Raw genomic sequence first — 22,865 nt, forward strand, 5'->3', positions numbered from 1 at the left:
ATATCCCCTAAAATTTCAAGGCTTTTTGACGCCGGGCCTCGAAACCTCTAAAATTTCTCAAAAAGCGTGGATCTTAGCCATCAATTTTGGAATTTTCTGACTGTTTGACTTCTTTCGCCCAAAAATAAAAATTGCCAAAATGTTTATTATGGTCCATAATACCCTTCGGGAGTCTAATTGGGTGGGTGGAACCGTCCAATTTTCTTTTAAAAGTCCAATTTATCGGTTTACAATTTGCACCGATTTCATTAATTCAAGCCTACCACGAACATATATGGCAACATATACTGATTATATATGGTTCCAAACGACATTATATTACCCCCAAATGTATTCCCTAAAATCTCAAAACTTTGTGACACCAGGCCCTAAAACCTCCAAAATTTCTCAAAAAGCGTGGACATTGCCTTCAATTTTGGAAATTTTTGACTTTTTTTCGCGCGAAAATAAAAAATTCCGATATGTTTACCATGGTCCTTAATACCCTCCAGTAGTCCAATTGGGTGGGTGGAACCATCCAATTTACCTTTAAACGGCCAATTTACCAGTTTAGAACTTGCACCGATTTCATCAACTCAAGCCTACCACGAACATTTATGACAACAAATAATGATAATATATGGTTCCAAACGATATTAATTATATGAATCTGAGATGTATGCCCTAGAATATCAAGGGTTTTCGATACCGGGCCCCCGAAACCTCTAAAATTTCTCAAAAAGCGTGGATATTAGGGCCTGTTCTCTTATGTTGAAATTCAGTTCAGTTCAATTCAGTTCAGTTCAGTTCAGTTCAGTTCAGCTCAGTTCAGTTCAATTCAGTTCAGCTCAGTTTAGTTTAGTTCAGTTTAGTTCATTTCAGTTCAGTTCAGCTCCTAATTTCCTTCTCTTATAAAATATTCAGTTCAGTTCAATTCAATTCAGTTCAGTCCAGTTCAGTTAAGTCAATGAGAACAGGCCCTTAGCCTATATTTTTGGAATTTTTAGTCTTTTTTCGCCCAGAATTATAATTACCGAAATGTTTACCATGGTCCCTAATACCCTTCGCGAGTCCAATTGGGTAGGTGGAACCATCCAATTTTTGCCTTTAATTAAACGGCCAATTTACGGGTTTATAACTTGCATCGATTTCATTAAATCATGCCTACCACGAACATTAATGACAACATATACTGATCATAAATGGTTCCTAACGGCATTATATGACCCCGGGATGTATCCCCTATAATTTCAAGACTTTTCGATACCGGGTCCTAAATCCTCCAAAATTTCTCAAAAATCGTGGATATTAGCCTTTAATTTTGTAATTTTTGACTTTTTTCGCTCGGAAATAAAAACTGTCAAAATGTTTACCATGATCCCTAATACCGTCCGAGAGTCCCATTGGGTGGGGGGAACCATCCAATTTGCCTTTAAACGACTAATTTACCGATTTACAACTTGCACCGATTTCATTAACTCAAGCCTACCACGAACATTTAATTATGACAAATGATCATATATAGTTTCAAACGGCATTATATGTCCCTGAGATGTATGTCCTAGAATTTCAAGACTTTCTCGGCACCGGGTCCCGAAAGCTCAAAAATTTCTCAAAAAGCGTGGATATTAGTATTCAATTTTGGAATTTTTTGACTTTTTTACGCCCAGAAATAAAATTTGACGAAATGTTTACCGTGGTCCCTAATATCCTCTGTGAGTCCAATTGGGTTGGTGGAACCATCCAATTTGCCTTTAAACAGCCAATTTACCGGTTTACAACTTGTACGAATTTCATTAACTCAAGTATACTACGAACATTTATGACAACATATAATGATCATATATGGTTCCAAACGGAATTATATGACCCCGAGATGTATCCCCTAAAATATCAAGACTTTTATACACTGGGCTCCGAAACCTCCGAAATTTTTCAAAAAACGTGGATATTAATTAGCCTTCAATTTTGGAATTTTTTGACTTTTTTTCGCTTGGAATATAAATTTGCCGAAATGTTTACAATGGTCCCTAATGCCCTCCGGGAGTCCAATTGAGTGGGTGGAACCATCCAATTTGCCTTTAAATGACCAATTTACCGGTTTACAACTTGCACCAATTTCATTTATTCAAGCCTACCATGAACATTTATGACAACAAATAATGATCATATATGGTTCCAAACGACATCATATGATCCCGAGATGTATCCCATAGAATTTCAAGACTTTTCGACACCGGGCCCCGAAACCTCCAAATTTTTCAAAAAGCGTGGATATTAGCCTTTAATTTTGACATTTTTGGACTTTTTTTTGCCCGTAAATAAAAATTGCCGAAATGTTTACCATGGTCCATACTACCCTACGGGAGTCCAATTGGGTGTGTTGAACCATCCAATTTGCTGTTAAACGACCAATTTACCGGTTTACAACTTGCACCGATTTACCAGTTTACAACAGCCAATTTAATAAACTTGCACCGAACCCGACTTGAACCGAAATTGACCATAACCCGTTTTAACCTGTCAAAACCCGACTTGTTACTAACCTGACCTTAATTCAACCCGACCCGTTCCTAACCCGACCCGAATTTAACCTAACTCGTTACAAACTCGACCCGAAATCAACCCAACTTATTATTGATCTGACCCAAATTCACCCGACTTGTTATTGACCCGACCCGAATTTTACCAGACCTATTACTTATTTGACCCAAAAAGTAAACCCGAACTATTACTAACCCGACTCGAAATTAACACGACTTGTTATTGACCCGACCTAAATTGAACCCAAATTGTTCCTGACCCAATTTCAAACCACCTTAAATGCAATTTAGACCACCTTATTATTGTTGATCAAAACATTTTGTCTAGGGAGACCAAGTCGGTCCAGGCAGCAAAAGAAAGGAGCATCATCCTCAAATTTAAGAGTTAAATATAGTATACATTTGTTGTATGGTCAAAGGAGATAATTATCTTCCTAAATTATAGACTATAGTTCCTCAGTATATTGTCATATATGCTATAGTCAAAGGAAATAATTAGCTTGATAAAAATGATAATTATGTATTTATATTTAGTTGAACCTGAATATGAGCTAACTTGGAAATAACTCGACTTGATTGTAACCTGCAAATTATTGACTTGAACATAACCTGACTTGAATCCGACAATGACCCGACTTGGAAATGACTCAACCTGATTATAACCCGCAAATTATTGACTTGAACCGAACCCGACTTGAACCCGAGAATGACCCTACTTGAAAATGACCCGACCAAATTATAATCCGCAAACTATTGACTTGAGCCGTACCCGACTCAAACCCAAGAATGACCCGACCTTATTTTAACCCGCAAATTCTTGACTTGAACCGAACTTGACTCGAACCCGAGAATTACCCTAACCCGTTTTAACCCGAATTAAACCCGGCCTATTGTTCACCTGACCCGAATGTAACCCGACCTAAACCCGACCCAAACTCGATAAGAAGTATGATCCGACGTGAGCTGACGACTTAAGCATGACCCAACCCAAACCCGAACCGCATAAGTTATAGAATTAATCCTAATTTACCCGACCCGAGTTGACCTGACCCATTTTTACACGACCCAAACCCGACCCGTTTACCTGAATTGACAGCTCTATCTTTTATGTATCAGATATTGTGCAATAAGGTCCATTAATGGTAATTCCATGGCTCATTAACATTTGCTTGTTTTGTGTTGTTAGCCTTCATAGTCCATCAAAATTGTTATGGGCCTCATATACAAAATTGATTTGGTTTGTTGTATATTCCAAAATAATAATACTGGTATACTATTTCTTGCAATTGGACTTTATAGTCCATTCAAATCTTCTAATGACGGGCCTGATATCCAACATTAAGCCATAACACTCACTTTTTATGTGGGCTTAATCGTTGGGCTACTAAAATTGGGTTTAAGCCATTTAACTTCGAATTCTATTTGATAGTATAATCATCTGATTCTGTCAAAAAAAATAAAATAAAATAAAATACAATCTATGAGTGTGGGCTTTTCTCAAAAAAAAAAAAAAAAAAAAAAAAAAAAGATCATTAGTCAATTTACTTCAAAAAACATATCCCTTTCTATAATTTCATACTTTGTATATAATTGTACATTAGCATGGACAACCACTATTGCTTAAAATGAAATAATCGACACATTAGCACGGACAAATACTATTGCTTAAATAAGATAAACTGATGTAATTAGTAATTCCATAAGATCATATCGCGTACATAGCTCATATCAAGCTTTATTAAAAAAACCATGTCGATCAATTCATCGATGGTAACCACACCGTTTATACGTAACACAATTTATGCATTGTTACAATCAATAATGAAAACTAGTTTATAAGTTCAAAAGGTATAAATATTGAATTTAATAAGTCAAATAGAACAAAACTTTATTTTTTTAGTTACTAGTAATATGAATTATTTATTACTTTATTTACTAAGGGAGTATGGACTATTCTTTATAATTACAAGTTACAACCAATTAAACACACTCAAAATGTGGGCCAAAACAAAGAAGAGAATAGGATGGGAATGGCATGGTACAAAAGGAAGAGACAGGAAAGTTCTCCATAGTTCTTGGCATACTTAATTAATCATACATACAAATTATTTTATAATATAATTATTTATTAATTTATACTAAGTAGTATTAGTAGTAGATAAGAGAACTTTAAGATCACATGCCATATGCTTCTGAAATTATTAAACCACCGAATTAAGATTGCTACTTTATTCATCACGGTACAACTAAAGCTATATGAGCAAGGAATGCCATGGTGTTTTCAGAGCTTTTCCTATTTGTCATTATTATTTCGGTTTAGCTTAATTTAATTAAAATCATTCTATAGTTATAATATATTAATTTGTAAGGACGACATGGCAACATTCCAATTGCATAGTTTTTTTTTTTTATTTTCCCTTCTCTATATTAAGTCGCCCGACTCCTTTGTTTCAGGTAAATAGCAATATTTACTTTTAATAGAAAGTATCATAAAAGTGAAAACGTAGAGTAAAAAGTGAGCAGGATATGGGATCCAATTAGAAATAACAAAAATCATATACTTAGGGCCTGTTCTCATACGTTGAAATTCAGTTTAGTTTAGTTCGGTTCATTTCAACTCCTTAATTTCCTACTCTTATAAAATATTCATTTCATTTCAGTTCAGTTCAACTCAATTCAGTTCAGTTCAGCTGAGTTCAGTCTATGAGAACAGACCCTTAAACTTTGGAAGTAGAAATGTTTCTATCTATAATGTATATAGAGTTCAATTTTTAACAATAAAAACTTTGAATTTTTAAAATGCACAATACATATTCACAATTTAATTTGATTAAAGATTTCGAGTATCATCCCTTACTACTACATCAACCAAGTTAGTTGGCATTTACAAAACCTTGATAAACTTTCAAGCTACACTCCTACAAACAATATATGGTAATTAAAAGGTATAAAATTTAAGAGACTTTATCAACTAAGTTAACGTATACAAGGTCATCCATAATCATAAAAAAATTCGTAAAAAATCCGGTCTTAAAGAGATCAAATTAAATACGTAGTAAATCAAAGTCTCAATGCAAGTTTGAACAAGGCAAAAGAGAGTTAGCAAACAAGAAAGACATAACGTAAACTTCCAAAATAAAGTTCCAATCATTTTTTAGACCTTTGCTATATTCTTCCATTTATAACTTGTTACTTGTTATCTAAAATTTATATAGTTGTTCTACCCCATGCATGTTTAATTGTTAGGTGCACTAGCCAGCTACCAGTGGCCCAAATCATACACATTACACATGCAAATACATCACACTTTTTATTGGTCACACCTTATATTATAATTTATAATTATATAATATATATGCCCCATGTTTTATGAAAATAAATACTAGTAAAAATTTGGTCAATTTTGCCGTTTATTGGAAGTTTCTAAAACCTGGAGTTTTCTTGGTCAACCTATTTTTGTAATTTGTGCAAGAATCCGAGTTGTATAATTCTGTCATAGTTGCCTATAGTTAAGGTTAGAGTATAGTAGTGTTTGATTAGCTTGTGCAAATTCGATTTGCTATCTCATTTCTTAAGCGAGATTATAGGGTATCTACTTATTAATAAATTTGTTTAAGATTAGTTTCGGTTAGATAAGTAACTGTTTCTTTAATTTGGATTCCCTCCGTTCACATATGCTATATACTCAGATTATATTGTGGGGTTAGTATTACGGAATAGTATTTTTATTTCGTCCACCAGAGAATGGCTTTTGTTTTTGGACTTGTCCACACAGATTGCCTCATTTTCTTGTTCATTTAATTAACAATGGTTTTCTTTTCGTTCTCTACTCTATTTATAACCTTAAAACTGACAAGGTATATATACTAGATTACTAGTGACATAGCTAAAGATACGAAGTCTTATTTATTGTACTTTTATTATAACGTAAATTTATATAACATAATACATAAATCAAGTACTCCATATAAAACTATAAATTACAAAGATTATTTAAATAGACCAAAAAATTTCTTCTCAGCAAAGATATATTTGTAACGGTCTTATTTTATGAACTAAAATACAAAATAATTCTTCGTATGTCGTATGAAACGAGTAGAGACTTAAGTAGCACCTGGTGGTTGTAGGCCAACAAACCTTAACCTACCAACATTATCCATTAATCGTATCTTTTAAAATTTTAAATTATTGACCCTAAAAAGCAGTAAAGCTTGTTAAATGGATTATGCTTGCTTTTTGTCAAATACGGTAAGAAGACGTTAGAGCTTGCATCCCAACAATGAAGCTACTATATACGAAGTACTCCGTATATAATTTAGTATTTTTGAGGCATATTATTTATTTATATAGTTAAGAATTAAGAATAGAATTTATTTAAATTTATCTTACTACCTAGATTAGGGGTGAATATGTGCACGAGTTGAACTTATCAGAACTTATTACTATAATAAAATTTATTTAAACTTATCTTACTAACTATTAGGGGTGAACCGTGAACGTGTGTATGAGTTGAACTTATCACAACTTATTATAATAGAATTTATTTAAACTTATCTTAGTGTCTAGATTAGGGGCGAACGTGCGTGTGCATGAGTTGAACTTATTATTATAATGGAATTTATTTAAACTTATCTTTATTTTTGAATTTTAAACTTATCAAACTTAATCTAAATTTATTTAAACCTATAAACTTATCAAAACTTATTAGATTTAATTAAAACTAATTTTAGTTTTAAAAATTCAACTTGGGTAACTTAACCCTTATATCAAAACTAATTTAAACTTATTGTTCTTAAAATAAGTAAAAAAAATGTGTAAATATGATAGGGCCTAGATTGAACTGTAATTAATAACAACACCTCGCACAGTCGCACTATGGGGGAGTATTATTCTTTGACGACTCTACATTATTCTTCTATGGTCTTATCACTCTTATATATGGAAACATTATGGAACTTATACATAAATATATTTATCTCGTATTTATGTAAAGAGAATACAATGTGTTTTATGCGGTTAATCATACCATATAACCGATTGTAAATGAACCCTATATGCAATGTTTTAATTTCTAGCTTTTATTCTCTTTGTGCTTTTAAATATTCTTTATCATATTTATTTCTACTTGCAATTGTTAGGTATAATAGAATAATTAAGTTATATTTAAGAAAATACCTAGCAATGCACACATATTTAGGTACACTTGAATTTATGTATAAGCCATAAGGTATAATAATAGACAAGATCGCATTGTTAGGTTTGCATGAATATTCTTTAGAAATAGTCGTTAGCCTTTGCTTTCACACTTTATAGAGGGGGGAAAAAGTTAAGCTTTCACGTAGGTATTTGATGTAACATTGCTCTCGAAAACTAAAGTTGATTTAACATTCAACCATTATAATTAATGTATATATATGTAAAACTAACAACAATATTAATAAGGTCAACATAATGGGTGTGATATCGAATATGAAAGCCATCTTTGTTCTCCTGTGAGCTTGTAACCTTTTTTGTTTCTTTAACCCAAATTATAATTATACAATTTAGGTTAGGATAGTACCTTGTCACCTTAATATGAATTGTCAAATAAATTAATTTTATTATTGTTAGAATAAACAACTTCTAAGTTAGGAGTCCAGAAATTCAGAATTCGGATAGTTTTTCGTGGCTAAAGAGAGAGTTTGGATTATTCAAGAGACGTCAGGCTTGTTTTCCTAGGAGAGCAAGATTGAACACCCCCATGTCACGAAATCCCATCCCTCTAAGGCACTTAGGGGTAAGGCTGTGCACCGGTCCAAAACCGGATCGGGACCGGAACCCGAAATCGAATTTTTTTGGGGACCAGGACCGGACCGTAATCAACCGGTCCGGGTCCGGTCTAGACCTGTTTATTCCGGTTTTGGATCGGAATGGACCGGTTACATTATTTTTTTATTTTTCTTTTTCATTTTAGGGCCTGTTCATATTTACTTATTTTCAGTTCAGTTCAGCTCCAATCAGTTCAGTTCAGTTCAGCTCTTAATTTTCCTCTCTCATAAAATATTCATTTCAGCTTAGTTCAGTTCAGTTCAACTCCAATCAGTTCAGTTCAGCTCCAATCAGTTCAGTTCAGTTCAATTCAGTTCAGTTCAGCTCAGTTCAGTAAATATGAACAGGCCCTTAGTATCTTAATATATACATACATTTTTAACATCTTGTTTTTGTTTGCGTGTTTTCCTATTTTACACCTATAATTTATAAATTACAAGTTTTGTACCTAAATTTTTTAGAAATTTAAACATAAAATTTAAAATTTTCACCCAAAAAATAACAAAAAGTACACATTCCGGTCCGGACCGAAAACCTGGAATCCCCAATTTGTGAGGATCGAAGACCGGACCGGAATCAACCAGTCCGGTCCAATTCCGGTCCGGTCCCGGTTGGTTTTCCGGTCCAGGTCCATTTATGCACACCCCTACTTAGGGGCACACAAAGCATCCCAATTGATCCTGTGCACTTCTCTCTTTTGGTCAGATTGACCCCACCCAAATCGAGCAGTCATAGAGCGGATATCATCAATTACAGAGCTTGGGAGCTTATAAACTTCCATTAAATATGACGGGATAGCTTGGATAACAGCTTTTTTAATAATAAGCATGCAAAAAATTGAAGCATTTCTTAGAAGCTTTCACGATCATAATTTTTTTTTATTATTATTTTTTTAAATGTAGTACTTGATACCATTCAACCACTACAATTAATGTAAAACTAACAACAAATTCTCTCCATATATGTATACACGAATACATGATATGATGTATATAAAATAATGTCTTTATATCATTAACATACTATTTCTTAAGACATTAATTAAGTTGAGGACTTGAGGCCCATGTCAAGATATATAATAATGGATGGTTATGAATAAACATGCGAATTTTGAAGAATCATTATTGATCTTACTGCTGTTCTTCTTTTTCTTACTAGAGGGTAGTTAATTGTTATAGTCACTAGGGTTTCTTAGCGCATAAGTAACTAATAATGTTTTTCCACAATCTAACTAATATTGCATAACATTTCTCTACAATTGTTTTAGTTCTTAGTTATAATTCAATAAAATTCGCTCATTCTCCATACAATAGTACATGTTAATAGAATTAATTCATATTTATCATTTCAGTGTTTATTCTTTTAGATGTTTTAATTAGAAATTAATTAGTTTAAATAATCTTATAATTTTCTTAGAGAGGTATTTTATTGTACATGCATGCCATAATATTAAGGAATTTTTATTTACTTTTAGTTAAAAAAAATAAAATAAAAATAAGTTTCTTATGACACTCATCTTTTCCCTCAATTTATTTCTGTTCATCTATATGCAATAATATTGATCTCTTTTATGAAGAATAATGGACCCAAATTGCAATGATCTAATGTAATCATGAAAATACTATTTCATCCATTTGTGCATGAATAACAACGTAACCTACTAACCTCCTCTATACTTGTCTTTGTCTCTTATAAATACAATTTATGACGGATATATAATTTTCAAAACAATTTTCCATATATTATTTAATTTGTGTAGATACATAATATATGTATAAATTATCACTCAACCTTCCCATGTGATGAATGAGACACTATCCGATTGATTAACATTATCCGATTGATTAGGCATTTTCTTAATATCATTGAAATGAAATAATGAGTGTTTATATCTATATCAATGAATTTTCTCAATAATTCCATAGTCAAATCAAAGCATCACTATCAATCATCCCTTAACTCTTTAAGCTGAAGTTTGTTGAAGGATAATTAGCAATTAATGTCCAAATTTTGCAACTACTCATTGATATGATATAAACATTGCAAGCTAGCCTAGGCTAAAATCATTGATCATATATTATAAAACAATTAAGGTTTATAAGTTATTGTGTGCCCCTTCTAATATCTCATTATCTGTACTGTCATAACTTTGATCATCAATGTACATTGTTGGTTACTTGTTAAAATTAGTCTTAAAATATTGGTCTTGATTTAATATTATTATTTTTCAGTTTTTGAATACATATGCCTTATTAAGAAGTAATAACAAACATATATTGATTTATTATGTGTATAACAACATCGAACTATGTAGTAATTATAAATTCTGTTGTATAATTAACTTTCAAAAATTTGTATGAAAGTGTGATGAGAATTGATCTCAAGATCATCTGACACCGAGATATAATCTAACCACCTACGCTATCCCTCACTTTCTAATCCTTTGTTCTATAGTTATATTAATTGTGCCTTTAACTACACTACCACAAGAGTTTGACTTTAAAATCTTAAAGTGACACATAGTGTGAACATGCATGCAGTGTTGCGATGGTAGAAGTCTCATGATTTATGATTTGTGAAGTGACAAGTAGTGTTAATTAAAAATAAAAAGGTTTTATTATGTCCAAATTATAAATGACAACTAACATTTTTAAATGTAATTTAGGGCCACACACAAATCTACAATGCCACTAACAACAACTTACGTTGCATGTAATTGAAGCCTGATGCTAGTATGCTACGTACTACTGTACGAGTAAGACGGGATAAGGTTAAATATACCACATACTCAATATCAAATTTAAGGCCACAAAATTTAGTGACCATATATTCAATTTATTCATGCCATGTTTTGGTTGAGGTACGAGTATATATGAGGGTAGATCATCCATCTAAAAAAAAAAAATATGTATACCTATATACAATATAAAATCTTTATATTTTGATTAACACATAAATACAATATAAGAGTAAATCAATTTAGTTTTTGCATGCATCGTGCGTGTCATGGCGAACAACTAAATATAAGGTCCAAAATATGTGTTAATTTATTATAGGCTTGATTTTTATTTTAATTTAAGTTGACATTTTGGGGTTATTTAGTTTATGTATATAAATCCCAAAATGATCCTAAATAATTAATTGATCATTTGACTATACACTTATAATTCAATGCTAGCTATAAGGGTATTGCGTCTTCATTTAGAATTATTTTTATTTGTTAAACACAAACTTAAATTTGTGGGGGCGAAAATCAAGGGGTAGAGTTCATTGTTAGGTGACTTATAATTAGTAGAAGATATATAACTTATAATTTTATATCATATAATTGTGTTGGTTCGTTCAACTTATTCTATTTTTCTTATTTCTTACGCACCTATGTCAAATCAGATTACATTTTGACCATAGAATACAATTAATTTTGCCTACAAAAGTTAGCTTCATCATGGATTTTCGGGTGAAAACTTGTGTTCCTGAGGCTTTATTTTGTACGGATACACAAATAGTTGCGTAGGAATATCTGAGGAGTTTGGTAGTCATTAAATTAAACATTTGTGCCGTAATGATAATGATTTTGTGCATAATTTGTAGGAAAACTTAAAGTTTATTCTAGCTCATGTTAAATTGCTACAACAGATTTTGTATAAACCCGGTCTTGGCGGTCTACAATAAATTATTATACATAGTAGATTTAATATTTGGCACTCTTAAATAATATAGTCATATTCTGAATAATATAATCATTTTTAAGATGATATACTTATCTTATTATGAGTCATATATTAAATGATATAGTCGTATTTTAAACAACTAGTCAAATGATATAATTATCTTTTTGGATGATATAATATAATTACTGTTTGATACCTTTTTAATGATAAATTCACCTTTTGAATGATACATTTACATAATCAGTTTCTAGATGTTATCACTTTTAAAATGATATAGTCGCATTTTATATGATATACAATTATATCGAAAATATTTATTTAAGTACTTATTTGGCCTCGTCAATATTATTTTTTTAAATTTTCTTTTACTCTTAAGAATAGTGTGTGAACATTAATACTCCTAAATATTTGCTTATATGTTTTCCTTCATTAATATTACCAACAACTAAAAGGGCTCTCTATGGCAATCCCTACATTAATGTTTGTTTACCTACATGACTAGATATGACACGCACTTTGATCAAATGTGACACACAAATCTTTTAGGGTTGTAGCTATCCATTTGTGTATGCTCTAAATTGTGACATTAATTATTTGCAATTGCAAATTAGCAATGGTAAATGTAGTCATTAGAGTTGTCAAGGTTACTTTTTAAATAGCTAGTGATGAAAAAATTGACAATATACAAATGCTAATTGATTAATAAAGTATCTATCAAAAAAATGTGAATACTATACAGTTTTACATTATGCCAAAACAGAGCCCAACTCTTTTACCAGGAAAATAAAGAGCTTAATAGCTCAGTTAAGTTTAATATTATGCCAAAACAAATAGTTATAGAAAACGCGTTGAAGGTTTTGTATCAAAAGCAGGTGTCAAAATCAAATAAAAATAAAACTGGTCAAAAATACAGGGACATACCTAAAAGTATTTGTTTAACTAAATTTGGCTTATTCACTCCATTAGAAACTTCCACGTCTTCATAAACCTCGTTCATTTTATATACAAGAGGACCTTCTAGTTTGAACCATATATTAATATTATCTTTTCATTAACTTTGAAGTACTAATAATTTTGTTTTAGTGATATTCTTATTAACCTTTTTCTTTTGACCTTCATAACATGTGTTTGACGATTATTATCTTCAATTATATTAATGAATACGATCTTGCTAACGAGCGCCCCGGGGCGTTAGATAAGGATAAATTATATTGGTTGAAATGGTATTAACTTAGGAATTCATGACAAAATCACGCGTCGTTCGGTGTAATTAATGTTAATTTTACTCTAATATTTGCACTTTAATTCTCTTATCTAACGCCCCGGGGGCGCTCATTAGCTTTTGCCTAATGCATAAGTTACAAATTTTAACCATAGAAAGCAAATGTAAAAATGTATTAGACATAAAGGGGGTATGTCTATAAAACTATTTTTTTTTTTTGACAAAGTCTATAAAACTAATTTAGTATAATCATTATAAGGTTTGTCAAGGATAATGTTTCTTAAATTCTTATTTTGATCCGAATTACTAATAATTAGTAGAATTCTATCTGTTTAAAAAGTTAAGTTAGATTAAACTAGTCTTTATAATTGTTGACGGACCATTCTATAATCCCGAATTTAAAAAAATTCAAAACATTACAAATTATTTTAAGCTACACAAATAACACAATAACATAAATTGATAAAACAACACTTTTAAGGTTCCACTAGGTTTAGCATTGAAGATGTTCAATGTGAAAAGGATTTTTCAAGAAAAAGCATAATTACAAACCAATTCCAAGTAAAGATTGCATGCAAGGATTGAAAAAGGAACTAAAGTGTACAGAGGAATAATTTCCATCTTTAAAAATCAAAACATTTTGGAATCTTAATAAGTTCTCATTTCCATCTTTAAGATGACTATTTTTGATCCCTTTAGAGCATCTCTAATGGTAAGATAATCTTCAAATAAGCTTGTCATGTCATGTAGAATTTTAAGCTAATTTTTTGTGTAGCTATTTTATGCCCCAATGGTGAGCTAATGACTTGCTATTTAAATGAGCTTAACTTTCTGAATTATCTTCAAAAATTTATTTACATTAGTATATCAATCTCTAAAATTTTTAAAAAAAATTTCTCAATCAAATTAGCTTGACGCTTGGCCAAGCTAATTGTATTTTTTAGCTCAAATGATCAAGCTAATAGCTAGAGACTTTTGGAAATTGCAAGCAAATCCCTACCTACAACCATTGGAGTTGCTCTTTACAAACCAAACAAATTAAGAAAAAAATGGTTAAAACATTTCCTCATAATATTATTTTACCCTAAACCAAACAACTCTCCAAAATAAATTGTAACATAATCATATACGGAGAGTCAACAAACAATTCATTTCACAGATTTATGACCTACTGTATTTTTGTTTATATTCTGTATCCATATCGCACTAGGTTTGACTTTTTTTTTTCATCTTAGTTTACAGTTCCCGTTTGTGTTTTTTTACGGTATTTATGAAATGGGAAGAGAAAGACCATGTTTGGTAATTGGCTTTTCAATGGCTTTTTTGTTAGCTTTTAGCTTTTGGCTTTTTTAGGTGGTCAAACAACCAAAAAATGTGTTTGGTAATTGGCTTTTTAGTCAGCGAAAAAGCTGGCTTTTAAGCCAAAATGAAAAAGCTGCTTTGAGTAGCTTTTTTGTTGGCTTTTGGCTTGTTGGCCCACAAATTATCTAATAAACAGCCAACAACCAACAATTAATTTACCAAACACTTTTATAAATAGGCAGCTTAAACAGTCAATTTCAAAAGCCATTATAAACAGCCAAACATTCCAGCTAGTCAAACAAGCCAAGTGAACCAGCCAACAGCCAACCGCCAACAGCCATTTGACAAACAGGGCCAAAGTGAATGAAGTATATTAAAAAACATGCAAAGTATAATTATAAACAAAAGTTAGAAAGAGAAAGTGGAAAAAGTACAAGGCAAGTGAAAATTTCAAGAACAATTACAAACTATTTAAAAATGGAAACAAGAACAGGATTTTAGGTCCACAAAATAGAACACACATAAACTATATTATGGAGTATTATAATATGGGACGAAGGAAGTATGTTTGACCATATTTAGGTGATGAGTCATCCCGGAATCGAGTTCATTGTGAATCTATGAGTTGCCATACACATTTCATTTACACCTAGTAGTAGAGGAAAAGTAAGAAAAGGTAAAGAGTGCAAAGAAGAGCAATAGAAGTCTACTTTTAAAAAGAGGAGGCGGGACGAAGAGTTGGACACTATAAGAACAAACTATAGCTGGACTTTTACTCATTTGTCTCCGCCACCCATATTTCCAATTTTTTTTCTTAAAAGAGAGAAAAAAATATTTAGAAAATTCTTATCAAGCGTTTGGATTTGACGAAATATTTTTCTCAAATTTCACGAAATCTTCTCTCTTTAATCAAACAAAAACCTACATCCCAGAAATATATTTATTTAACAAAATTTATTAAATTAAAATTAGGGGTTGTTCTTATTTTTTGTTTATTGTATTTTCTCCTTATTTTTCTCTCACCCCCTTCGAATAAGGAGAAAATAAAAACTTAAGAAAAGAGAGGGGAAACTACGAGGAACAAAGCGCACAATATTGGAGAGAGAAAATAAGAAATAAAGTCACCGATTCAAGTATATATCCAGGTGTTTTTTCGATTTCTTTTTTATTAATTTTGATTTTTATGGTGTTTGATCTAATGGGTATTGATTGTTTTTTGATTTGGTTTGTTTATTGGGGTTGAATTTGTAATGCAATGCTGAAATGGGTTTTTGTTCTTGAGTTTTTTTGTGCATTTTTTTGGGTGATTTGAGGTCAGATCTGAATTGGGTTTCTGAAAAATATTTGATTTTTTTCTGGGGTTATATTGTTTTTAATTCAATGATTTGCTTGCTTACATTTGGCCGAATGTTTTTGCTGTTTTTTCTGTATGATTCCAACTACCAATTAAAATAAAATTTTCTGGAAGAGAGCAATTTTATAGGCACCTTCAGTTTTCATATATTTGTTGAGAATCATATTTCTCTAATTGTCAATGTTTAGGTAAATGCATAGAGTTCTGAAAGCATATTATATTGGTGTATTTTTGGGTGAATGTTTATGATTATATGGTGGTCCAATTATGTTGTAGGTTCTTTCTTTGTATAACATCTAATTGCTCTTTGTTTACATTTTTATGTTACATAAATATGTTTGGAATGTCTAATATTTGCCTTGTTGATTGGATTCAGGGTTCATGTGTGCAAACTCTGTGATGTTTCCTGATACAGTACAGTGATTCTTTTGGTTTTGATTCCTTGCAATTATCAACGTTGTTGATTGGAAAGTTTTTGATTTTGTGGTGTGGGGTTGTTTAAAAGGATTTATTGATCTGTTGGTGTTTAATTTGAGCTAGTAATCATGGTTGCCACGGCTGCAACTTCTGCTTTCTTACCTGTTGCTCCCTTACCTCCTGACTCGAATTCGAAATCCTCCTCGTCAAAACTTGGTTCCTCGAATTTAGATACCAGTGGTATCAAGCCAAAATCTGGCTCATCTCGCGGTTTGAAAGTGAAAACCAATGCACAAGCTCCCCCGAAGAAGATCAATGGCTCTTCGGTTGGTTATTCTTCAACTAAGGAAGGGTTGAAGAGTGGGGAAGAAACCTCTTCTTCACCCCAGAGGACTTTTATCAATCAATTGCCTGATTGGAGCATGCTTCTTGCTGCTATTACTACAATGTTTTTGGCTGCTGAGAAGCAGTGGATGATGCTTGACTGGAAAACAAAGCGTCCGGACGTGCTTGGTGACCCTTTTGGCTTGGGAAGGATGGTTCAAGATGGGTTTGTCTTCAGACAGAACTTCTCTATTAGGTCGTATGAGATAGGGGCGGATAGAACGGCCTCTATAGACACATTAATGAATCATCTGCAGGTATTGTTCCGAACTTTTAAGGATGTTTGTGAGATGTTGAACTTTCCTACTCGATACTCTTATGGAGTTTGTTTTACCAAGTTTCCAACTTATTTTGTGGGCTATATTTTCGCAGGAAACAGCACTCAATCATGTGAAATCAGCAGGGCTTTGGGGTGATGGCTTTGGTGCAACCCCAGAAATGTGCAAAAAAAATTTAATTTGGGTGGTTACTAGAATGCAGGTTCTTGTGGATCGTTATCCAACTTGGTAAGTAACACAAGTATTGGTTTATTTTCACATATATATGGCAGAATAGGATGAAGATTTTGGACAGTGTTAAATACAAAGTATATGCTAAGAGATGATGCCCCTATAGTTTTTTGGTCCAAGTATTGTATGCTTTTCTATCTTGTCAAATCATAAGGATGCATGCTTCTGATTTGTGTGACTGGAATGCACCATGGTAACATGGCTTAAAAACAGAAATTTGCTTGAATATAAAAAGTTTTTATGTTTCACCTGTTTTATTTCTGCAGGGGAGATGTTGTTCAAGTTGATACCTGGGTTAGTTCATCTGGAAAGAATGGTATGCGTCGTGACTGGCTGTTTAGAGACTGTAGGACGGGTGAAATTCTCACTAGAGCTTCAAGGTTAGCAATAATACTTTGAATTTTTTTCCAGTTCCCCTTTTGTTCTCTTTTTAACACTGTGAAAAAAGTTCTATAAGTATTCTGTTCTTATTTATATATTCTATATTTATAATAATTTAATTAGCCATACCATCTAGCTTTATTTGGTTAGCTTGTACAGTAATAGTTATGGAAACCAATTATGATTCTCCTTGTTAAGGGTGCTGAAACTCTGATTAAGTAGGATTGAGAAGATCGATGTACCTCTGTACCTCACTCTTGCCAAAAATCATTATTAACATGAAAAATGTCTTCTGCTATGGAAGATTTATAGGTGTTTGTTATATGAGGTAACTAACAAAACCAGTTATGAATTTACAGTGTCTGGGTGATGATGAATAAAGATACAAGGAGGTTGTCAAAAATGCCAGATGAAGTGCGTGCTGAAATTGGGCCCTACTTTGTGGATACTCCTCCTGTCATCGCGGAGGATGGGAGGAAGCTTCAAAAACTTGACGACAACTCTGCTGAACACATCCGTACTGGTCTTACTGTAAGTTACTCTTTCAGTACTCTGTTTTGGTCATGGACAGTTGCCTTAGGATGATGGTTGATTGGTGACTCACCGAATTTTAATCATGTAAAATTTTCTGGCCATGGGTTTTTATGACGGTTTAATTGACATTTTGCAGCCTAGATGGAATGATTTGGATGTCAATCAGCATGTCAACAATGTTAAGTACATTGGCTGGATTCTTGAGGTATCATCTTTTATCTACCTTAATATACCAAGTATGTTTTTTACATGATGGGTTGCATAATCTGTAAATAATTGTCTCAAAAATGTTCATTTTCTTGGCTTGGTTTCTCTTCAGCGTCCTTGTCTGATCTGTTTACTGCCCTAACATTGGCTTTTTTTGTTTGAAGCTCCCAAACTATCGACCATTGTGTTAGTCGAAATAGTCTGAGTTAGATTGTGCTTACAAAGTCTCAAATAACCCTGTCTTCAATTACATGTACTTCGTAATTTCGTATTAAGCTAGAGGGATCACAAATCTTAGCTTGTTAGATCCATCTACTGTGTTCTGTGTGGATAAGCCTCTGTAGAGACTGGTAATGGTGCCGTTGGGCTAACTTAACGAAAAAAGATTTAAAATAAAGAACATTAAAATTTTTGTCCCTAAGCAAAGTATTAGTATTCTAGCTAAAGCTCTAAAAGTTGTAATAGTCTCGAGATGTTTCCAGGGATAAGTTCAATATTAAAAATTTCTGTGATTGGTTTTGTCTTGAAATAATTGCTGCTGTGTAAATAGTATTGTTAATTCCCTGCCTTTGGTTTCAAAACAAAATCTTGGAAAACAAAACGTTGTTTGTTTCCTTTATGGTTGGTTCATGGATAAGCATTAAAAACATTTCCAAAATGGTCTGATCTCATTGCAACTCTTTTTCTTGATATGCTATGCTACTTTGTAAAATGTTTCCTTTTGAGAATTATACTTTGTATGTTTTTTTTTTGGAAAGTTTATTTGTTTCTTGAGAATTATATGTTAACGATAAGCATTTGTTGGATGGCAGAGTGCTCCACAATCAATACTGGAGACCCATGAACTCTCAGGGATGACTTTGGAGTACAGGAGGGAGTGTGGAAAGAACAATGTGATATCCTCGCTCACTTCTGTCTCTGGTGCTAGTGTTGGAGGACTCCAAGATTCTGGGAATGTAGAGTGCCAACATTTGCTGCGACTTGAGGACGGATCCGAGGTTGTAAGGGGAAGAACTGAGTGGAGGCCAAAGCATGCTAAGAACTTTGGCATGTTGGATCAAGCTCCAGTAGAGAGCACCTAGTGGCCGCGAACATCCCTCTCCCATATTCTTGTGCAAATTTCAAATCTTGGCCCTGGAATCTCAAATGCTTTTACTTCCCCTTTTCTTCTTTCCTTTTACCCTTTTTTTTCCTTTTCCTTTTCCTTTTCCCCTATATATGTTTTTAATTTGCGCCGATGTGCTAAATGATTCTACAAAAACCCCCCATGTAATTATCCTATGATATGTATCTTCTACCTCCCCCCTTCTTCCTCATCTTAATGATCATGGTAGGACAATGATAAGAAATTAGGGATATGTTTTGTTCTTTAATTCTTTTTGAATGGTTGTTATGGTGAGTTTCTTATTCAGAGCAGATACCTATTCACTTATTCTTTTTTTAAATTTATAGTTGATTCCAATTTGCAAGAAATGACAAATCAGATATTCCCTCTATTTAAAATAAAAATGCTTCTAACTTTATTTTATCTGATTTTTGTTAATCGATCTAAAATAAATTCTGTGGGACAAATCGTGAGAAGTATAGTTGCTTGTCTTGTTACATGCTCTGCTGTATTTGTCACTACGCAGTGAAACTCCGTTGATTTTATTTTCCTTCGAAAATAGAACATCGTTGATGTGGTGTTACCGATCTTACCATCTAACATAACATCGAGGCGTGTGTGACACGTGTTGTATACTCCAATCAATAATTGTCCTCAATCTATCTTTGTACCTTATAGTTAGCTAGATTGGAACATAATTTCAACAGTAGTTACATTTACACTATATGATTGAGTAAAACTTCAATTTGGTCCCCAATTTTGTTGCCTGGAAAAAGAAAAGCGTTCTAAATTCCTGGATTTCACGTGCAATTTTTACTGTATAGGTCCATATTTTGAAGTAAAAGCTGGCATATTTGAAACATTTTTGGTCCCTCCTATTTTTGGCTCATGCTATAATTTGAAGGAATTTTGTTAAAAAAAAAAAAAAAAAAGAGAATCCAAAATGACAGAATATTTTGGTGGGCCCTGGGCTTCTTTTAAGGTCTCAGTTAAGTATTGCACTAGATACTATTGGGCTGGGCTGTCAGTGTTTGGCCAGCTGTTTTGTTTCTGTAACCACCTAATTGTGAACGACTTATAGTACATTAAAATTGAAAGTGATTAGTACTAAGAAATATTCAACCTCAAAATTAAGAGGCATGAGAAATGGTACTACTACTTGTTAACTAGTCTAAAAATCGAATCGGCCTAATTATCCAAAATTTAAAATTCAACATTTGGAGAGAGTACCATTTATATTAGGATCTGGCTAGACTGAAAATCGAATATTTAAATACTCGCATTATTTAAGGTGACAAAGGTCACCTTGTAATAGATGTTAAGGAATAATAGAGTATATAGATGAACTAATTTGGCCTAATATAAGTTATGATTTGATAATGAAGACAAAACAAAACATGATGTTCATTAACATAATTTCATTAGCTTCTTTTTATGATTCATATAATCTCCTTTTCTCTCAATTAAATAGACAAAAAAAACATACATTGCATAACTTTAAACATTTTTGCTTATCTCGAAAGTAAATTAGCTTTGGATTAATCAAATTAATTCTAGAAGTGTCGGTAATTATGTGGAATACAAGTCAATGAAATATATTCTTCCTAGTACAGATTTGATTTTTTTAATTAGTTAATTACATATTATTGAATGAAAGAGCATGTGCCTTCCAGATTGTTTGTAGAATTGTAGCCACATAATTAAAAGTAGATAAGGTGGTAACACTTTTTAAACATTCTGTCATTTTCCTTTTTCATTTTATATTAATTTCATAAATATACTTGTTTAAGTTAGCTTAAAGAATCATGTTGGTGATTTTTCATGTCTCTAAGTTGACTAAGTAGGATCTATTGCACAATTACTTCTTTTGGGTTGAAAGAACCAAAACTTTTCGTTAATGTCTGATTAATTAAGATAAATTTGGTCTGACCCGATTCCTATGTCAGAATAAACTCGACTAATTATGGCAAACTAACCTATAATTAGAGCTGTCAAAAGTTGACCCGACTCAAAAACCGACTCAAACCCGATTATTAATCGACCCATCTAAACCCGAAAAAATAGTAACCCTGACCCGACCTGAAACCAACCCTAGACCCGAGTATATGAGACTCAAACCCGAACATGAACTGACCTGGAGATGACCCGACCCGAATGTAACCCGTAAATTATTGACATGAATAGATGAACCGAACCTGACTTGAACCGAAATTGACCCAAACCCGTTTTAACCCGCCAAAACCCGAATTAAACCCGACTTGTTACCAACCCGACCCGTTCCTAACCTGACACGAATTTAACCCAACCCGTTACAAACCCGACCAGAAATCAACCCGACATGTTATTGACCTGACCTAAATTCAACCCGACTTGTTATTGACCCGATCAGAATTTTACTAGACCTATTACTAACCCGACCCAAAAATTCAACCCGATCTATTACTAACCCGACTCGAAATCAACACGGCTTGTTATTGACCCGACTTAAATTCAACCCAAATTGTTCCCGACTCGATTTCAAATCACCTTAAATACAATTTAGACCATCTTATTATTGTTGATCAAAGAATTTTGTCTAGGGAGATCAAGTCGGTCTAGGCCAGCAAAAGAAAGGAGCATCAGCCTCAAATTTAAGAGTTAAATATAGTATATATTTGTTGTATGGTCAAAGGAGATAATTATCTTCCTAAATTATAGACTATATATAGTTCCCTATTATATTGCCATATATATTATAATCAAAGGAAATAATTAGGTGGGTGGAACCATCCAATTTGCATGTAAACGACCAATTTCCCAATTTAAAACTTGCACTGATTTCATTAACTCAAGCCTTTCACGAACATTTATGACAACATATAATGATCATATATGGTTCCAAACGGCATTATATGACCCCGAGATGTATCCCCTAAAGTCTTAAGGCTTTTTGATACCGGGCCCCGAAACCTTCAAAATTACTCAAAAAGCGTGGATATTAGCCTTCAATTTTGGAATTTTTTGACTTTTTAACGCCCAAAAAAAATAAAAATTGCCGAAATGTTTACCATGGTCCTTAATACCCTCCGGGAGTCCAATTAGGTGGGTGGAACCATCCAATTTGCCTTTAAACGACCAATTTACCGGTTTACAACTTGCACCGATTTCATTAACTCAAGCCTACCACGAACATTTATGACAACATATAATGATAATATATGATTTCAAACGGCATTATATGACCCGGAGATGAAACCCTTAAATTTTTGAGTCTTTTCGACACCGGGCCTCGAAATCTCCAAAATTTCTCAAAAATAGTGGATCTTAGCCTTCAATTTTGAAACTTTTCAACTTTTTTTCGCCCGGAAATAATAAAAACTAAAATGTTTACCATGGTCACTAATATCCTCCGGGAGTTCAATTGGATGGGTGGAACCATCCAGTTTGCCTTTAAAGGGCCAATTTACCGA

General features: G+C 32.7%; 1 protein-coding gene across 1 annotated transcript; it reads left to right on the forward strand.

Annotated features, from left to right (window-relative positions):
* The first annotated feature begins 15,203 nt into the window (after positions 1–15,203).
* On the forward strand, positions 15,204–19,756 carry LOC145635605 (palmitoyl-acyl carrier protein thioesterase, chloroplastic-like). The gene is made up of 7 exons (XM_081686913.1): positions 15,204–15,670; positions 16,256–16,937; positions 17,053–17,186; positions 17,456–17,569; positions 17,930–18,101; positions 18,241–18,309; positions 19,124–19,756. The coding sequence occupies exons 2-7, from the start codon at positions 16,425–16,427 to the stop codon at positions 19,391–19,393; spliced, it is 1,272 nt and encodes a 423-aa protein (XP_081543039.1). The 5' UTR covers positions 15,204–15,670; positions 16,256–16,424; the 3' UTR covers positions 19,394–19,756.
* Positions 19,757–22,865: the final 3,109 nt, after the last annotated feature.

This window comes from Chenopodium album, chromosome 6 (genome assembly GCF_948465745.1).
Source record: "Chenopodium album chromosome 6, dcCheAlbu1.1, whole genome shotgun sequence".
Classification (NCBI taxonomy): Eukaryota; Viridiplantae; Streptophyta; class Magnoliopsida; order Caryophyllales; family Amaranthaceae; genus Chenopodium; species Chenopodium album.

Bases quoted from the DNA above. Each gene is read 5' to 3' on its own strand.
- LOC145635605 (XM_081686913.1), top strand. From the start codon at position 16,425: ATGGTTGCCACGGCTGCAACTTCTGCTTTCTTACCTGTTGCTCCCTTA. The intron at 17,187-17,455 runs GTAAGTAACACA...TTATTTCTGCAG, and splicing joins GTGGATCGTTATCCAACTTG to GGGAGATGTTGTTCAAGTTG. The intron at 18,102-18,240 runs GTAAGTTACTCT...GACATTTTGCAG, and splicing joins ACATCCGTACTGGTCTTACT to CCTAGATGGAATGATTTGGA.